Source organism: Cyrtonyx montezumae, unplaced genomic scaffold (genome assembly GCF_038088225.1).
Source record: "Cyrtonyx montezumae isolate F1298 unplaced genomic scaffold, pur_monq_1.0 scaffold_3, whole genome shotgun sequence".
NCBI classification, from domain to species: domain Eukaryota; kingdom Metazoa; phylum Chordata; class Aves; order Galliformes; family Odontophoridae; genus Cyrtonyx; species Cyrtonyx montezumae.
Genome location: NW_027072034.1, coordinates 116,103,354 through 116,122,259, shown reverse-complemented (window position 1 = coordinate 116,122,259; position 18,906 = coordinate 116,103,354). Strand labels below are relative to the sequence as shown.

At 36.6% G+C, this 18,906-nt stretch overlaps 1 protein-coding gene across 3 annotated transcripts in view; it reads left to right on the top strand.

Annotated features, from left to right (window-relative positions):
- The first annotated feature begins 104 nt into the window (after window positions 1-104).
- PARPBP (PARP1 binding protein) overlaps window positions 105-18,906 on the top strand; it is a 39,902-nt gene continuing 21,100 nt past the window's right edge. For 2 of the 3 annotated variants that reach the window (XM_065743127.1, XM_065743126.1), the window contains exons 1-5: window positions 105-254; window positions 3,409-3,639; window positions 6,406-6,510; window positions 7,890-8,060; window positions 10,882-11,036. In XM_065743127.1, coding sequence (XP_065599199.1) covers window positions 105-254; window positions 3,409-3,639; window positions 6,406-6,510; window positions 7,890-8,060; window positions 10,882-11,036 — 812 coding nt within the window. The remainder of the gene's footprint in view (window positions 255-3,408; window positions 3,640-6,405; window positions 6,511-7,889; window positions 8,061-10,881; window positions 11,037-18,906) is intronic. The other variant, XM_065743128.1, reaches the window with a different exon arrangement.

The window sequence follows — 18,906 nt, the reverse complement described above, 5'->3', positions numbered from 1 at the left end:
AAGAAATAGCATATGCACAACTTAACACAAGACAATGGCATGCATAGGCCTCACATGTTAGCATTTACAATTATTTCTCTTAATTCTGTGTTTTACTCTAGGCGATGATTTCTTTCCAGCAAAAGCTCTTAAACTTAATCAAATATTTCAGAAGGCATTGGCGCTTATTTTCTAACTCTGAAAGGACCACTGTATGCGGAGCAGATTGCATGCTGACAGCGTTACAACTGTCAATGGCTGAAGTCAACAAACAGGTTAGCATTCTTTCTTTATGTTCTTGGGGCTTAGTGCATCCTAAACTTGTTTTGCTTACTGAACTTTCAGTTAGATATCTATTTAAAACAATTGTTTCTGTCTTTTTAGTGTTGTTATTGATCTAAAGGTTAGATGTATCAAGATGCTGTAAAATAATGATTAAGTAGTTTGTCAAGTCAGAGCTTAAGGAAAGAGCACCAAGTTGGGAGAATAGAAGTGTTTTAAGTTTTTATGTAAATCCTGAACTTTAATAGTAAACACCCATGTATTTTGTCGGATTACATTACTTCAATTCTGCAGCAAAGCTGCAGACTGAAATGTGTGGGGTAAGGGCTTGTCCTCCAGCCAAGAAGTCCCCAGGATGAGAAGAAAGCTGCCAGGAGCCCCCAGCCCTTGTGAGAGCAGTGGATGAAACATGGGTGGGCCGGGAGCTACAGCAGCCGTCTGTTTATGTTCAAAGGCAACCACAAGGAGCCTCTCCAAACAGGAGAGGTGGTCTAAGGCTGGAGGGTGCCTGCTCTCTCTATTAAAAGAAACTTGGTGACTGCATGCTGCAATGGCTGGGCTGAGATTGTAACCTAGACAGGGTGACCACAACCTTCATGTGCAGATGTATACACCTAAACAGGCTTCCTGAGGAGTGAAATTGCTGCCCTGACCTTTTCTTGTGGGGATTTCCAGAATCTGAAAGTCCCCCTGGGGCCTGAAGGCAGAAGTTGATGTCGTAGCAACTGTGCCCCTCTCAATAAACTTTTCAAGTAAGTGGCTGGGTGGAAAGAAGAAATTGCCAGGCATCTTAAAATTCAGGAATCAGAGAGGCTGATGAATGGTATCAATCATATAACACAAAGTGAATGACTGCCCTGACTTAAATCTGCAAGGGGAAGAAGTTAAGCTAGCTCCCACCCCTGATGAGACAGGTTGCAGGAACACACAAGACAAGGGAAGCCGGACCTTTCTTCTCTGCTAAGAGAAGGAGCAGTATCTCCCGTGTCCCTGTGCCCTGTGCAACAGATTCAGGCTCTGGGTCTGGAAAAAGGAGAGAGTGTGTGTCACAGTTCATACCCAGAAAGGGACAACCCCATAAAGATGGTCTAATTAGCCACCTGTGAAACATCTACATGTAAGTATAGTAATAAGCAAGTTCTTGCAATATAAGTCAGTTAAAAATATATAGTAAAGTGTTATGCGAATTAAATATTATTTTAGTCCTCTCTTTGGATGTTTTCAGCTCCTTTGGTCAACAGGGAAGTCTATTCTCATAAGTGGGAAAGGACTACTGTGAAACCAGACTCTTAAGTTATTTTCTTGTAGTTTTAGTTTTACTCTCTGCCTAGAGGAGGAAAAGGTTCTTCTGTTGCTGATAAAATGCTGTTATTGTTCTACACATTTTGCCATTTTTTGCCCACTTTATGTGCACTTTCAGTTTAACTGTGTTAATTGCTATTAAATCTCCTAATTGACCATTAAGCTGTAATTTTTTTTCATTTTGTGAGTCAAAGAGAGGGGTGCATGGGAATGCAACTTAATTGCTCTGTCAGTGCCAGAAGATGGGTGTAAGATTATTTTAATCTATATTGTTAATGTTAATTATGATACTGGATCACTCCAAAAGTAATGCCTACATGTCAATTTTGATAAATACAAAGAGTACAACAATACTACTTGATAAATAGCTACAAAACATGTTTTGTAGCCACTGTTTGCTCTGCTTTTTTATGAGTGATGAACACAGGCCTGCATGCTGTGCTGGTAAAAGATGAATAAATCAAAAACTTCGTCAGTTTTGGTGACCCACTGTTGCCACCACTGAAATGCATCTCCTACTGTGTCACTGTGCTCGTGTTCACTGAATGTCAGAGGCTGCAATTTTTTCCACATGGAGTAATTCAATTACAGACCTTTGCTTCATCTGCACTTCCATGTCAGATGCAGATTTGTCAGACTGCCCCTCTGCTGCCATGTCACACAGCAACAAAGTGTAATGAGATACTGGTGGGAAGGTTCAGCCTCTACTGCCATACCACTAACATCTGTCTATGATGTCATGAGCCCACGAAATAAAATAGGAGGCATTACTTTTGGACCTGCCCATGTACTTAGTTTTGCCTTAACACATTTGTTAGATCTGTGTCAACGCTATCAACATTGTGTGAGAGTAGAAGTCTATTATCATTGGGGGGGAAATAAAAAGCTCATTTTTATTTGGACGTGGGCTATGTTTTCTCTGTTTTCTCAGATCAGTAATTGAAGCAAGTTAGTAGGGATGTATTTATTACTTCCTGAATACAAATATCTGCCATGGTGAAAACTCTTCCCGCGAATAATTGACTTTATGAATGTAAAAGTCCTGTGAAAGTCGGTGTCTGTTCCTGTCAGTGAAGTTCAAAATATATTCCTGGTATTTCAAAAATCAGGATCAAAGACTGCAAATTCCAAAAAGTCAACTGGAAAGCACTGGAAGAACTTCAGATATAATAGGTTCATAAGGTTGGAAAGGACCTACAAGATCACCTAGTCCAACCATCCTCCTAACACCATCCCTACCCAACTACTAAATCAAATCCCTTAGCACCTCACCTAAACGCTTCTTGAACAGCGCTAGGGATGGTGCCTCAACCACCTCCCTAGGCAGGCCATTCCAGTGCCTGACCACTCTTTCAGAAAAGAAATGCTTCCTCAGGTCTAATCTAAATCTTCCCTGGTGCAACTTGTGGCCATTCCCTCTCGTCCTGTCGTTATTTATCAGGGAGAAGAGGCCCACCCCCTCCTCACCACAACCCCCCTTCAGGAAGTGGTAGAGTGCAATAAGGTCTCCTCTGAGCCTCCTCTTCTCCAGACTAAACAATCCCAGCTCCCTCAGCCGCTCCTCATAAGATTGTGCTCCAGACCCCTCACCAGTTTTGTTGCCCTTCTCTGAACACGCTCCAGGGCCTCAATGTCTTTCTTGTAGTGAGAGGCCCAAAACTGAACACAGTACTCGAAGTGCAGCTGTACCAGAGCTGAGTACAGGGGGATGAATGACTACTTCGTTCGTTACAAATGCAAATACATAGATTATAATAGTTTTTCTTTGAAGATATATATGCAACTTGTTTTAAAGTAATTTTTAAAACTACTAAGTACAAAACTTTTTTTTTATTGTTCTATTAGCACTATGGAGATTTTGCAGTATCACTCAGTGATGTGATGGAAACTTGGAAGTACTTGCTACATGACAAACTGGGATTATCATATGAGAATATGGAAGAACCTGAAAATTATGCTGACTTTAAAAAGGTCTATCATACCTTCTTAGTGAGCAGCAATATGTTAGATATAATAGACATATTTCAAAAGTGCTGTGCTCTTGCACTTGTACCTGAAGATGAAAGCATAGCTCCTGTAAGTATTTTGTTTGATTAGTCTCTCATTGTTCTGACATTTCTGATAAAGTTTATGAACTTACAATGTTTCTAAAATATGTGCATAAGTCCTGAATTGTTACTTGCTTTTTCTGTGGGGGGAACAGATGTGTTAAATTATTAAATCTGTTGAAGAATCATAAAACTATTCAAAAACAATTTCTTTGTCATCCTGCTGGATGTGTAGATCTCTTCTCCAGAAGTTTTTCTACCAGAAAAAGAAAAGCTGAACTGTAGAGTTTTGATAGGACTGGATCAGCTCTTAGTGATTAATGTGTTACGGAATTTTGGATATATGTTTCTATACAGTCTAAATGCTATAAAAATAACACTTTTAAACACAAAAAGCCCTCCATATACAACACATAGCTTCATTTGATTGCTTTTGAGGAATCAGAAGAGATTCCACTTCAGCTACTCAGTCAAGCATCTGTTGCATTTTATTGCAATTCATTTATTGTAACTCTGCACATACGGCTGTGCTCTAGGCTAGAGAAGATGTAGTGTGTAGTTCATTCTCACTATGAAAATAACACAAATTTGATTAATCTTTATCAGATCAAAATATATTGAATGGCATAGTAGCTGTTGGAAGGTACCTATAAAAATTGAATCCAACTGTTAGACTACTCTGGGGTTGATCCAAAACTAAAACAAGTCATTTAGAACATTATCTAAATGCTTCTTAAACACGGACAGGCACAGAATGTCAGCCACCTCTTCTGGATTCCTGTTCTACTGTTTAACTAATCTTTCAGTAGTGAAATTTTTCATAATGTCTAGTCTGCACCTACCCTAATGCAGCTTTGAATCATTTGCATGTGTCCTGTCACTAGATATAAGGTAAAAAAGATTAGCAACTCCCTCTCCACTTCCCCAGCTCAGGAAACTGTAGGGCCGACCAGGTCGTTCCTCAACCTCTTTTTCACCAGTTTTAAAAACCCAGTGTTCACAGTCGTTCCTCATAGGATGTGCCTTCTAGCTCTTTTAACCCATTTTGTTGACCTTCTCTGCACACAATACACAAGTATTTTAATGTCATTTTCAGGACATGGAGCCTGGATCAGAATATTTGAGATGAGGTGGCATCCATGCTAAATATAACTGGAGAATGATCTCTTTTGATTGGCTGGATATACTTTGTTTAATATACCCCAAAGTGCTGCTTGTCCTCTTGGCAGCCAGGGTAGGTTGCTGGCTTGTGCTGAGCTAGCTGTCAACTAGAACCCCCACGTCCCTTTCTGCAGGACTCTTCTCCAGGCTCTTGTCTCCCAGTCTGTACATGTCTGACATTACTCTATACTATTCAAAAGCAGAGTCCAATATTCGCTCTTGTTAAATTTCATACTGTTGCTAATGGCCCAGTGTTCTGATCAATGCAGATACCTTTTTAAAGCCTCTTGTCTCTATGGAGAGTCAACAGCAACTCCCAGCAGAGTATCATCAGTAAATTTCAGAAAGATGCATTCAACTCCATACATATCATTGGTGAAGATGTTGAATAGAATTGATGTTGAGATTGAGTCTTGAGCAATGCTGCTAGTGACTGGCCACCAAACAGATGTAGTCCTGTCTTTACTATAACACTTTGAGCCCTACTGTTCAGCCAGTTTTTCACCCAGCATACTATGTGCCTGTTTGACTCAAAACTGTACAGTTTATCCAGAAAGACTGTGAGGATCAATATCAAAAGCCTTGCTGAAATCCAGAAAACCTACATCTGTCTTCCTTTTATCCACCAGAGGATCTTACTGTAAGAAGATATCAAATTAGTGAGATGAGACTTCCTCATCTTGAACCCATGTTGACTGGACTAATGTTTGGGTTGTGTTAGTAGCAACTAAAAGACTTTGAAATACAAGCCTGCCACGTGAGTTTGATTTTTGTGCTGTCTAGAGCACGGAAAGGTCAAAGATGAAGGATGTTGGTAATTAAAAAAAAAAAAAGAAAAAACTTTGGATTTAAATTCAACTATTTCTGGCTCATATGAAAAATTACAAAGAGCTATCTGTCTGCTTGCAGGAAGGTGAATTGAATTGTTAGAGAAAAATTAGAAAATAAAGGATAAAATATTTCAGTTGCTTTGAGGAACTCTTCCTACTGAGACAGGAATAAGGCTGTGTCCGTGAAAAAGGAGTTGAATACCAGAACAGATTTCTGAGATAAGATGTGGGTTCTCATTTTTAGAAATATTAAAAATTTGGCTCAAAGTTGTCACTGAGCAAACTGGTCTAACTGGTCCTCCTTACACCATGGATTGTACTAAATGGTCTCAGAAGGTCTTTTTAAACCTATATTGTTACAAGATTCAATGACAGGTATCTTGTAAGAATTACCTGATTCCTTAAACTCAGAGCCTCCACTCAACATTCCAATTACTGGATACAAATGAAGTTACAAGGAGGGCTGAATGAAGTTCAGAAAGCTCTACTTTTCTCTTTTCAGTGTAAAGAACATGAGATGGTTAGCGGGCTTTTCATATCTATGGTGTAATGCTATCTTTTCTGTGAAGGATAAGCAGCTGCTTTTAGTACAGGTATCTTACAAATACATACAAGATCTCTTAGTTAATATGAATCTTACACTTCATTTCTCTCAAAACAGTTGTTCTAAAGACTAAAAAAAAAGTAAGTTTTGGCACTCAGCACACTAGCAAACTGTAAGGAATCATAGTTACACTTGCTTTTAATACTACTGCTTTTTAGTCAGCTTGATATTTAAATTGATTTGATTCTTTTTATTGAAGGTTCAGCTGCTAGAATTTATTTCTGGTGTGATGAATGTATCAGAAAGTAAAGGTTCTGTTCTTCCTTCTACACCAGTCAACAGACAGGATCAGAGCAATGTGAAGGTAAAAATGATTTCTTTCTTTCTTGTAATGTTCTGTAAATAAAAGAAAGTGCTAAGCGATGCAGACTTATTAGGTTTTATCACCTTATTTTCATTAAGTCATATTTTCTTCCTTACAGAAGAAATCTGAATAGCAGCTGTAGTGGTAGCTGTAGCAAAGCAAGCAAGTCTTGTTTATCCCAGTAGATGACTGGAGGCTTTTCTGGGAATACTTGATTCAACCCCCCAAACAAGCATCTGAGAATACCATATAGAAGTACTTGAAATGATAGAGCTTTTTGTCATTTCCAGGCTTACTTTCCTTATCCTGAGTAGCAATTTCAATAGAATGTGTAGGTGCAACTCAACATGCGAGCAAACATTGTTCCAGCAATATGATATCAGGCTGAAATAATGCTTCAGTGAAATACAGTTTGGTGCTTTTCTGATTTTTCACTGCTGTTCTTCTGTCAGTAGCACTTCTACCACTAAGCTAATGGCTTGGTTGACTTTGACGTGTGTAGTAAAGATATTCCTAGCCCTTTCTTCTTTCTCTTGAATCTGTCCTACTACACCTACATATTTTTGAATTCCTATTGAATAAGAAAAAAATCCCTAGCAAATAAAGGTTTTCTTATTAGCTTTATTTTCATCAATGGTCTTTTTCTTTTTTTTTTTTTGCTTATGATAAAGCTAAATTTTTCAGTTCTGGAACTGTTGTTCTTGCAGGATCCTGAACAGTGCTGCAATATAAGTAATTACGTTGATATAATTTGGTTATGTGGGTGGAGATGGATATACAATTTTAATTCTTCAATCAGTGAGACTTCTATGATTGATATCTTTGAGAGTCAAGGGAAAAATAAGTGAATCTGATGTACAGCTGGTGAGATGATGAAGATTCTAGGCTATTTGAAATTAATCTAAATCCTTGATGTGGTTTCACAGTATTAGAATTTTACTTTGTGTTATAAAAGGAATATCTGTGAGAAGATTTCTAAGCAGAAATAGATACTCAATTTTAATACCTTGAGATCAGTTTGGCTTAATTTGGAGAGAACATTAGAGATCATCTAGTTCCAATGCCTTCCATAGGCAGGACTGCTACCCACCACATCAGACTGCCTGGGGTCCCATCCAATGTGGCCATGAATGCCTTCAGTGATGGGGAATACACAGCTTCTCTGGGCAACCTGTTTCAGTGTGAATATTCAAATATATTATATATAACTTTAATGTGTATTAATCATACTTTCTGTTGTCAATACTTCCAGAGTTCCCATATATGAAGTAATAATACGAAATTATCCAAAGTGAGACACTTTTATAAAAGTCTTATCATTAGCACACATATAATTTAGCAGCAGGGTGACCAATTAATGTTGATGCTTTCTTATGCAGGTGACACTCTTGGCAAAGAAATGTTTTTATTCATATCTAAGCCTGTTGGTGAATTCTAAGGATGATCTGTCATTGGCTCATATTCTAAATGTTCCTGACAGAGGACTTGGTAGAGAAGCCTTCACTAAACTAAAACATGCCTCGCAGGAGAGAAAAATGTCAATTTTCCTGGTATGTGAATCCAATGAAACTTGGTGTAGATCAGAATCAGAGATAATGAAATAGACTTATAAATATGAAATGTTGCTTTAGTCTCATCTGCAAGACTAGCATTTGCAAGCCAAGTTAAATACTATCATGAAAAGAGTTTCAAGGCTCAAATAAATAAATAAAACACAGTAGATTTCATCTGATGAAATGAATGGTTGCTTGGTCATGAGATCTAAAGATGCACAGAAAATAATTCCTGCATGTGTACCCCTACAATACTAAAATGTGATCTAGTAAAAACAAAAATCTTTTAGCAAAATGAATCCATTAATTTAGAGTGCAGCAAGTACATAGTTTGGTTAAATGGAAAAATATTATTTTTCTGTGCATTTGTTAAACTGTAACCTAACATTTCCTTGCACAAAATGCCTTTTGTAGAGGAATCTGAAGAAAAAAAATCCTGTGTTTGATGTGTAGATAGAAAAGAGACCAAAATTTGGTGGAGCAGTATTACAGTTTTTTCTGCTTTGACTCAGGATTTTTGGAGTGTATTTCTTGCCAATAATTTACAGCTTGATCAGTTTTGAAACATTCTTCAAGATGTGATTTATATGGGATATTCTTGCTGGTGTTATTCCTAAAGGTACAGAGCTGAAGAGAAAAAAACAAGAATGGTATTCTCCCTTATGTAGAAACACAAAAAAATACAGCATCAATATGCAGTACTCAGAGAGGCTTGGAGCTAAAGAATTTTTGTATGTGAGGTGAGTTTTTATTTAGAGCAGTTAAAGCTAGCATAGAACCATCTCAAAAATAGATGAGTAAGATTTCTTTCTCTGAAGAATCACTGTGGTCCCTCATATTCAAATAATCAAATTTTGCATACACAGTGGGATCTGTGCAGTTAACAGTAGACCAAGGAAAAATAGTATGGGTACGTAAAAGTCAATGAAGCAGCTGCAGTGCTGCTTCAGATTTTATGGTTGAAAAATATGGAAAATTTGTGAAATCTCAGTTCCAGGATTAATTATTTGAGTTCCTAACGCTCTGTTAAAATTGTATATAAGAAAAAAATTGTGTTTGGACTGGATTTATTACTTCTTCCTCACAGCTGCCAGAGGAGAAACTTCTCTACTGTGTAAAGAAGTTGTCTTTTCTGGCATCTGTGTCTTGTAGAAGTCCTGCAAAGCCAGAATACTTTCCATTGGAAGGCAAGGTCCTATGAGCCATACTTTATCCAGAAGAAATCTTTAGTGCAAAAGCAGGAATACTGGCAGGTTTATTCTCTTCGCTAGAGTAATTCCAGTTATATTCTTTACTGTCCTAAGTACTTTATAATTTAACTGTGTAGTCTGAAATTAAAATGTATAAGTAGAATTAATATCATGGTATCTGTCGAGTGTTTTAGGTTCTTATATTTAACTTTTATGGAAAAATTTATTTTTAAAATTTGAGAGGTTACACTCTAAAGTATACTGCTGTTGTGGTTTAACCTGGCAGACAACTCAGCACCACATGGCTGTTTGCTCACTCCCTTTGCATCCCAGTAGGATGGAGAAGAGGATCAAAAAAAAAAAAACGTACATCTCATAGGTTGAGGTAATAACTATTACTAAGACAGAAAAGGATGAGAGAATAATAGTAAATAATGAACATTTATATGTGCAAGTGATGCACAACATGATTACTCACTACCCACTGACTGATTCGCAGCCAGACCCTGAGCAGGAGCAGCTCCCTCACCTCAACTTCCCCTTTTTTTATATTTGCATGATGTCATATGGTACAGACTATCCCTTTGGCCAGTTAGGTCAGCTGTCGTGGTTCTGTCCCCTCCCAGCTTCTTCTGCAACCCCAGCCTCTCACTGGCAGGATGGCATGAGAAGCTGAAACATCCTTTGCTCTGTGCACCACTGCTCAGCAGCAACTTGAACATCAGTGTGTTATCAACGTTGTTTTTCCACTAAAGCTAGAACACAGCATCGTTGCAGACAAAATGAAGAAAATCTATTGTGTCCCTGCTGAAACCAGGTCAACATCCACTCCTTATTCTATATCATTTACCTGATACTTAGGTCCCACACTTTCCAGTTCATCCTAATTAATTACCATCACCATTCCCGCCTTTTGATATAAACACACAGATACCATTCTCATAGTCTTTAGGTCATTCCTTTACATTGTCCGTGAAGTTCATTGTGATTTTGGGCTCCATCTGTTGGATGGAGCCTCCATCCTTCAGGATGGAAGGGTTGTTGGATGTTGCATGCATCTACCAGACACTAAAAAATCAGCTTCATCCCAGCTGAAACCAGGACAACTGCTGTTGGAACATGTCTTATTTTCATTGTCTTTACTATATGTAAAATACATGCAAACTTTCAGAACTGAATGTCTATGATGCTAGAGTCTAACTAGCATATTTTTTTAGAAGCTTTGAGTATTCATGGCATTTATTTGTAGCTCTGAAAATAAATATAATTCTCAGATCAATTTTTATGTTCTTATATTAAATGTTCCTAGGCCATTAGCAACCTTCTCAATGTAAGATTTATGTCAGCACAAATGTTTAAAGAGCAGCAACATCAAAGCTATGCTATTTTAATTAGGTTTTTTCCAAGTTGTCAGTGTAAATATCAAATCAGTTGGGTCATTTTCATTTAACTTGTGACACCATTTAACTACTGGTCTTGCAAATGTGTATGGTGAGATGTAAAAAGCTTGCAATTAAGATATTCTGCTGATTTCAATTAGTCTGCTATTATTCGTCTGTTATGCAGTTTGTGAATCTGTAGGAAATCACTTTAAAATAAGTACATTTTCCAAATATTTCTCCTAATAGATGGCAACATCTTTTATCCGAACAGTAGAACATGGAGGAAAAGGCTGTGCAGCTTCCTTATTTGATCCACTAAGAGTCCATGTTAAGGGACTTTCTAACTTTGTTAATTTTATTGATAAGCTGGGAGAAATTGTTGGTGAGATCTCAGATCCAAGGTAATAGAATTTTTGTTATTTCTGCCTTTTTGAGCAACTTTTTCTTGTTTGTCTGTCTTGAAGAGGGGGGAACAAAAGAAGATCTAATCACTTATTTCATTGTAAATGTTTAAATCTGGATTTTTTCACTGGAAAAATACAAATATTTGAAAAACAGCTAGGATAAGTTTTTAGTTTTTGAGGCAGTTACTTGCATTAAATTTTTACTAGATCTGTGTGTGTATGTCTATTTGCTTAGTTCCCTAAGTGTAAATGAATTTCCAAAAGGTTTAAATCTTGTGCATCTGATGAAGTCGTACTGATCTTTTTCTTTCTCATTTATTACTCCTATTTTGTTATCTTGCTGCATTTACTTTTCTATAAAGGAGTCCATTTTTTCTCATTTATTTGATACTGAGAACTGATAGATAATGACATTGGTTATTTAGTCTTTCTGTTCTCCTATTTTTAAGTACTGAAGCAGAAAGAGAAAAGACCACTTTCTGAGTATGTATGATTCAGCAAATTGAAACATAAAGTGCTATCTCTTGTTAATTACCCTTCTTTTTAAAACATGAGAAAAATTGGTAGTTTCTTGGGAAAATTGGAATTTCTGATTGGGAAAATTATGTAGAACTTGGAAAATATTTTATCATTCTTCTGTTTATTCTATTGCTTTCTCTTTTATTCCTGTTGCTGTACCTACTGTCCTTTTCAGCATTCTAGTTTCTATTATAATTCTGTATAGATGGTATGAGAATCTATATCATTTTAGGACATAAATCTTGTTAATATCAGATTCTGGTATGTTCAGTAGATTTTATGTATATATGTAGTTGTCATTGTACCATTTGCCAAGAGCAAAAGCTAGCTGTACTATATTTTTATCATCTCTTCTTAAACTCTAAATGGATTTTATAACTGCAAGATGTAAAATACTGCTGTTGTGTTTATATGTTTCTATACCTAGTAGGTAAATGTTTGTAGAATAATTTATACAATTATATACCAATTTGTTGTCTGTCTTCAGAAGAATATTCATTAGAATGTTGAAATTCTCAAACTTAAGGGTCACAACATTTGTGAACAAAAGGAAACTACTCAATTTTCCTTTTGCAAGTGTTTAGTAAGCCACGTGAGTGGGGACAGTCTGCATGTCCTTCCTGCCTGTAATTTTACAGTTATTATGAATTAAAAAAGAAGCAGTTTTACAAAAAGAAATTACTTTGATTCTGTTATTACTGCAGAATGAAGAACAGTTAAAAAAGAAAAAGAAAAAAAAAAAGCAGCAGCACAGCTAAAGCTGTCAGTTGCTTAGTTTTTGGGAGCCTGTTCAAAAATTGGGAGGAAACTGAGCAATATATCTGTGGCATTGCTATTTCTTTGCTTTAAAGGTCTCAGTATTTTCTGTGCTACAAGACGCATAAATTGTTTTTCTCATCCTCAAGTCATTCAGTTAAGAAAGAAAGTGAGCAGTTGATGAGATGAGTGAAAGCTATAGAGCAGTGAATATTTAATGAAACTATTATGGTTCGATTCAGGTGAGACACAAAGTTTAAGGTGATATGATTGCAGAAGATACTAAAAAACAACAAACACAGTATTTACAAGGAGTATTCACTGAGCAAAATAAATATTCTCACAAATCTCCAAAATTTAATTCTCATTCTCTAGTTGTATAACGTTAGGAGACATGGATAAACTTTCAAGAATCAGTAGTAGCATGAACATTCCTTTAAGTTTTGGGATCTTTTCAAGCTTGTAACCCTAAAACTACTTACAGATTCTGTACATCTTGGGCAATGTGTGGAGAAATTGCATGATCTACTTGTTTCTCTCTCTTGACAAGAGACACATAAATGTTGCATTTGCCAGTGAAGTGAATGCTTATCGTATACCTGGTGAACTGGAGGCATTTTTACAATGATCTAACTTAAAATCTGCAATACTCATCTATTATTTAAGTCCTTCTCATTTTGAGCAAACAATAAAATGCTTCTTTCATCCTGATAGAGCTTCTATTTCTGAAATGACGTTTTTCAACTTCGTAAAAGCTTTGTATGACTCAAAACTTAGTGATGGAAAAGCATTTGTATTACTGGTTGCTGCATATGTTTGCATATGTATGTATATATAAAGGTTAAAAATTGCTACTGATTTGATAGAGTAGCATAGTTGGTAGATATTTTTCTTGAACTGGGCATTGACTTTGTTGTAAGTACTGTCCACTAGGTGACACTATTGCACAGCTCACAGTAGTAGCAATTTAAAGCAAACAATTCTAGTAAGTGTTCCATCCATCAACTTTGGGCAAGTGTGATGCTTTTGACTGGATCTTCGTATCAAGTCCATGAGCAGCCTTCTACAGTTGATTTACAGTTTGATTTGGTCATGCGTGTGTATTAGTGCACTGAGCTTTCTCTTGGTAGGGAAAATACTGTTTCTTATGTAGCCTTTGTAAGGCTGAGATTGCATCCTAAAATACAGTAGTGTTTAGGAGAGAATACATATGAAACTTCATCTGATCTTGTCCTGAATGTTTTGGTTAATTGAATAGCTTTCACACAGCTCTGGAGTTTTGCATTTTAAACTTGTGGGAAAGTTGTGCAAGCATGTGCAAATGACTGGAGTTGTAGAATCATTCACGTTGGGAAAGACCTCTAAGATCAACTAGCCCAACCATCAACCCCTACCCCACAATCTCCACTAACCATGTCCCTCAGTGCTACATCCAGACAGTTCTTGAGCACCTTCAGGGACAGTGACTCCACCGCCTCCCTGGGCAGCTTTTTCTAGTGCTTCACCACTATTTCTGAGAATAAATGCTTCCTAATGTCCAACCTGAACTTCCCCTGGTGTGTCTTAAAGCCATTACCTCATGTCATCCCAGTAGTTACCTGGGAGAAGAGGCTGATATCCACCTCACTGTAATCTCCTTTCAAGTAATTGTGGAGAATGCTAAGGTCTCCCCTGAGCCTCCTCTCCTCCACACTGCACCATCCCATTTCCCTCAGTCACTCCTCATGCGACTTGTTCTCCAGACCCTTTATCAGCTCAGTTGCTCTTTTTTGGACACCTTGAACTTAAGCTAATGAAATAAGTCTTGTGGAAGGAGCTTCAGAAAGCTTTCGGTTCAACATCCTCTTCAAAGCAGGTCAATTATGAGATCAGCCTAGGATAGTTAGGGCTTTATCCAGTTAAGTTTTGAAAACCTTCAAGGATGGAGACTGCAGCACCTTTCTTGGCAACTTGTTCTGATTGCTTGAGTGTCCTCATGACTATTAGCTTTTTTCTTATATCCAGTTGGGACCTCTCATTTTGATTTATGCGTGTTGCCTGTTTTCTGTCCACTAACTGCTAATAGCCTGTCTTTGTCTTCTTGATCACTTCCTTGAAGGTATCAGAAGGCTGCTAGTGGATCTCCCAGAAGCCTTCTCATCTTCAGTCTGAACAATCTGTTCCCTTAACTTCTCAGATGACATGTATCCCTGACCATCTTGGCAGCCCTTTACTAAACTTGCTCCAGTTTATCAGTGTCTATCCTGGACTGAGGGGCCAAAAACTGGATACAGCATTCTATATTCAGTCCAACAAGTACTGATTAGAGAAGGATAATCACATTCCTCAGACTACTGGCTACGCTACTGTAGATGCAGCCAAAGATACTGTTGGCCTTCTTTGCTGCCAAGGCACACTCCTGGCTTGTTTAGCTTGCTGAACATGCACCAAGTCTCCCAAGTCTTTTTCCACAGTTTCTGCCCAGCCAGTATCATTGCAAGGGCCTATCTCTTTCCAAGATTTTGCATTTCCTGTTGAATTTTTTATGGTTCCTGTCAGCCCTTTTCACCAGTCTGTCTAGGTATCACTCTGTATGGCAGTACTGACCTCCCGCGTATTCACTGTTCCATCCATTTTTTTGTCATCTGCAAATGTCATAAGCATATATTTTGTCATCACCTCTAATTCACCAACAAAAATATACATACATACATAGATATGTATACACATATATATGCTTAATTATAATAAAAAAACAGGTTCTGGGATGCACCTTTATGATTTTCCAACTACGTTTTTGTCAGTAAGTTCTTGAGATGATTCCAGATGTTTTAGATGGTGGCATCTCCAGAGAGAGGGTCATTTTTACCTTAGTGGAAAAAAACAGAGGTAGATGTTTTAGGGTGTGGGTAGCGAAATGGAAAAATACTTAGCAATGGGATTATTTTTTTTTTCTGTGCTTTTATTGTGGATCTAATAAAGTACAAAACTCCAAAGGGTTTAAAATAATGTCTTCACCAATAAGGGAAAAGTGCATAAGTTCATTGTTTGGGGTGAAGTTTTTGAGTACAGGGTTTTGATATAGTTAATTCTTTCCTTCACGGATATTTTAAAAACATGGATAAGTCCACTGATAAAATTTAATGGTTGAAATTTTATTGAAGTTAAGATGGACTGCTATTTTTTTCATTTTTATGCAAATAACATAACTACCAAAAATGGATTTACTTTAAAGGCATAGTTACTACTCTGATAAGAGCAATTATGCTTTGTATTGTTTCTTATTTCTGTTTTCTCCAACTCTTCTTCTCTGGTGGGGTGAAACTAGTTGAAATCCTGTTGTTGATTTTTTGTTTTGGTTTATTTGTTTGTTTTTTCTGCATTTGAGAATAGAACTAAATGGCTACTGTCTAATTTCAATTTTAAAAAATGGATATCGATTGAATTCCTAAATTCTGAAATATTTTCCTAAACATATAATAAATAAAAAAGGCTGTGGTTTCTAACCACAGACAATATCTTTGTAACCTATTTCAATTTGCTTTGTCTGACTACATAAGTTACGTTTGTCATCTATTTTTTTCTCAGAGAGACATTCTTATCTTAATATAGACATCTGTTTTTTCTTTTTTTCATGGTTACAGGGAAGGTGAGAGGAATCCTACATGAACTGTGTACGCTTTTAGTTCTGATTCATACTGACAGTAGTAAGCCATTCCTTCTGTCAATTCTTATCAAGTCTTAAATGTCCTTGGTTATTTGTGTTAAACATCACTGAAAAGCAGGATACTGAAAAAAGATCGCACAGAATCACAGAATTGTAGGGGTTGGGAGGGACCTCAAGGGATCACTGAGTCCAACCTCCTTGCTAAAGCAGGTTCCCTACAACAGATCGCTCAGGAAGGCATCCAGGCAAGTCTTTGATATAACCAAAAAAGGAGACTCCTCAACCTCTCTGGGCTGCTTGTTCCAGTGCTCCATCACTCTGAGTGAAGAATTTATTTCTTGTTTTAGTATGGAATATATTTGTTCTGGTTTCTGCTTGTTGCCCCTTGTTCTACTGTTGCTCACCGCCAAGAAGAGTCCACTAGTTGTTTATAAACAGTGATGAGATCCCCTCTCAGCCTTCTCTTCTCCCGTCTGAAAAGTCCTAACCTGAAATCTTCTAGAAGGTAGAATTTAGAAAGTATGAAGTCTTATTTTAGAGCCTTGTTCACTTCTTGGATAGTTATTTTCCTAAGCAAACTTACCAAACAAGTCATCTTGGCATAATGAAATTGTAATGGGAAGGTGGTCTCAGAGTCTGAGGAAGCACATAGAGAATCACTATAAGAAGGAAGATGGAAGAATTTTATAAGGGAATAAGGAAATAGACTAGATTTTTGTTGTATGTTTTACTCACTGCTGTCAGAAACTACTGAAGTGTGTTAATTTATTATTATTTCTGAAATCATGATCTGGAGCTGTTCATGATAACAAATTTATTATTTATTATTATTGCTTTCATATGTCTTTCTTGTTAAACATTTGATGGTAAGGATAAAAAAAGGTGAAAAGTGGCCAATAGTTGACAGTGGTCAGCTGATCTAAAGTATCTGGTTGACTTGTTCATTTCAAAAAATGCTAACAAGACATTAATTCTAAAATTAAACACAGAGCCTGCCTGTAAAGTGTTAGCTTTCTTGTATTAAGGGTCTCAAAACTGAACACAGCAATTAAAGTGGGACGTTACCAGTGCTGAATACAGAGGGACAATCGCTTCCCTGCTCCTGCTGGCAGCACTGTTTCTGATACAGGTCAGGATGCCATTGACCTTCTTGGCCACCTGGGCATTCTGCTGGCTCATGTTCAATCAAGCATCGACCAGTACACCCAGGTCCATTTCCTGTACATTGAAGAAAGAAATCTTGTTGCATGTGACTCTGATAAGAAAAACATATTATTAGGGTCCTTAAAAAAATTACTGTCTTAAAATATGTATCTTAGTGGTAACTGATAGAGATTTGCTGTTAACTAAATTTGAAAGGAGTCCTCACATTATATGACTTAAAAGACCAAGGATGTGAGACTGAAGCACCTTATTTTAGGGTATTTCATGTCAGCAGCCTGAGATCTGAGAACTGTTAGCAGGCACCCTGACTGGAAAGGACAAGGTTTCCCAACTTCTGTATTCTCTTAGAGAAATGGCATTACTTGGTTTAATATTTAGTTTTGAATTCAATTGGGTTTTGCCTGCCTCTTTCAGCATTAAGAAGAATTAAAATACTTAACATCTGCTGATGCAAAAAATGATTTTAAGACAGATAATTTGGTTGATAAAATTTCATATTGGAAACAAACTTTTACTGGCATTCTAGCTGTTACAAATTGCAAGGTGGGTAACAGTTTTCCACATCATTTAATTCGTATAAACATTTCCTATGTAGTACTATGCCAGATATTTTACAGTCCATTTACATTCAACTGGTTTTCTAGGAAATGCGTATGAAAGTAATCTGGCATTCAGATTCCTTTTTCAGTAAACAAAACAAAAACCACCACTACAACCCCCAAAAGTTGCATTTTTACTATGTTTTCCTTTTATTTTCATGCTTACAGGTAAGCCTTCCTTGAATGTCAGTAGCAGTGAAACATTCCTAGTGGATCTAGAGATTCTCAGGTCACTTATTTTATTATTTTAATTAGAAGTATTTAATTTGTTGCTTAATTTATAAATCCACTTCAATATTATTGCTTTTTGAAACATTTTTGATCCAGTGAGTTGTCTTTTCTGATGGACAGTTGATAATCTACCATAGATTAGGCTGCTTAAATTTGAATAATGGCCTGACCATATCAGTCTATCTGATATATAACATAAATAACTGTTAAGAGAATGCCTTACTTACTTTTCTGACTCAGAATAGCCTGATCATACATTATGAAACTGTAATACCTTGTCAATTATGGCTTTCTGTAGCAAGTTTATGAAATAGCGCCAATGAGGTGTATACAGCATTTTATAAATTTATTCAATACTTTAATAAAGCAAAATTCACAGCATAACTTTTTATTCAGTATCATTTCCTGTTGTAAAATGCATATGCTGTTGCACAGTGTTTCAGTAACTAATCGACATACATTAGAAGAACATTTTATGTCTTGACTTATTTATATCAATTCTTATTAAAATATGAATAAACTTTTCCTTTTCTTTGCTCCAATTAGTACTACATATATCAGATGGGGAACTGGAACTCTTTTGTATAATATAAAGGAGAATATGGGGAGAAAAAGAGATTAACTTTACTTTTAACACAATTATCTTTTTTATTGGGTGTCCAGTTGTTATATATGGAATAATCCTTTTTCTTCCAGCATATACACACATTATATATATATATATATTTACATGTGTGTGTGTATACACAAATATATATATATATACATATATATATGTGTGTATGTAAAATATTTTGAAACTATAATGTATGGTTAAAACATCCCTAGGCAGAAAGATCTGTACTTCCAAACACAGCTTCAGCCTATCACTTCACCTGCTTGTTTGTTCTGGAATTCTAGATTTCATAAAGTATTTATGGATACTACTCAGTTAATACTTAATGCTTTTCTC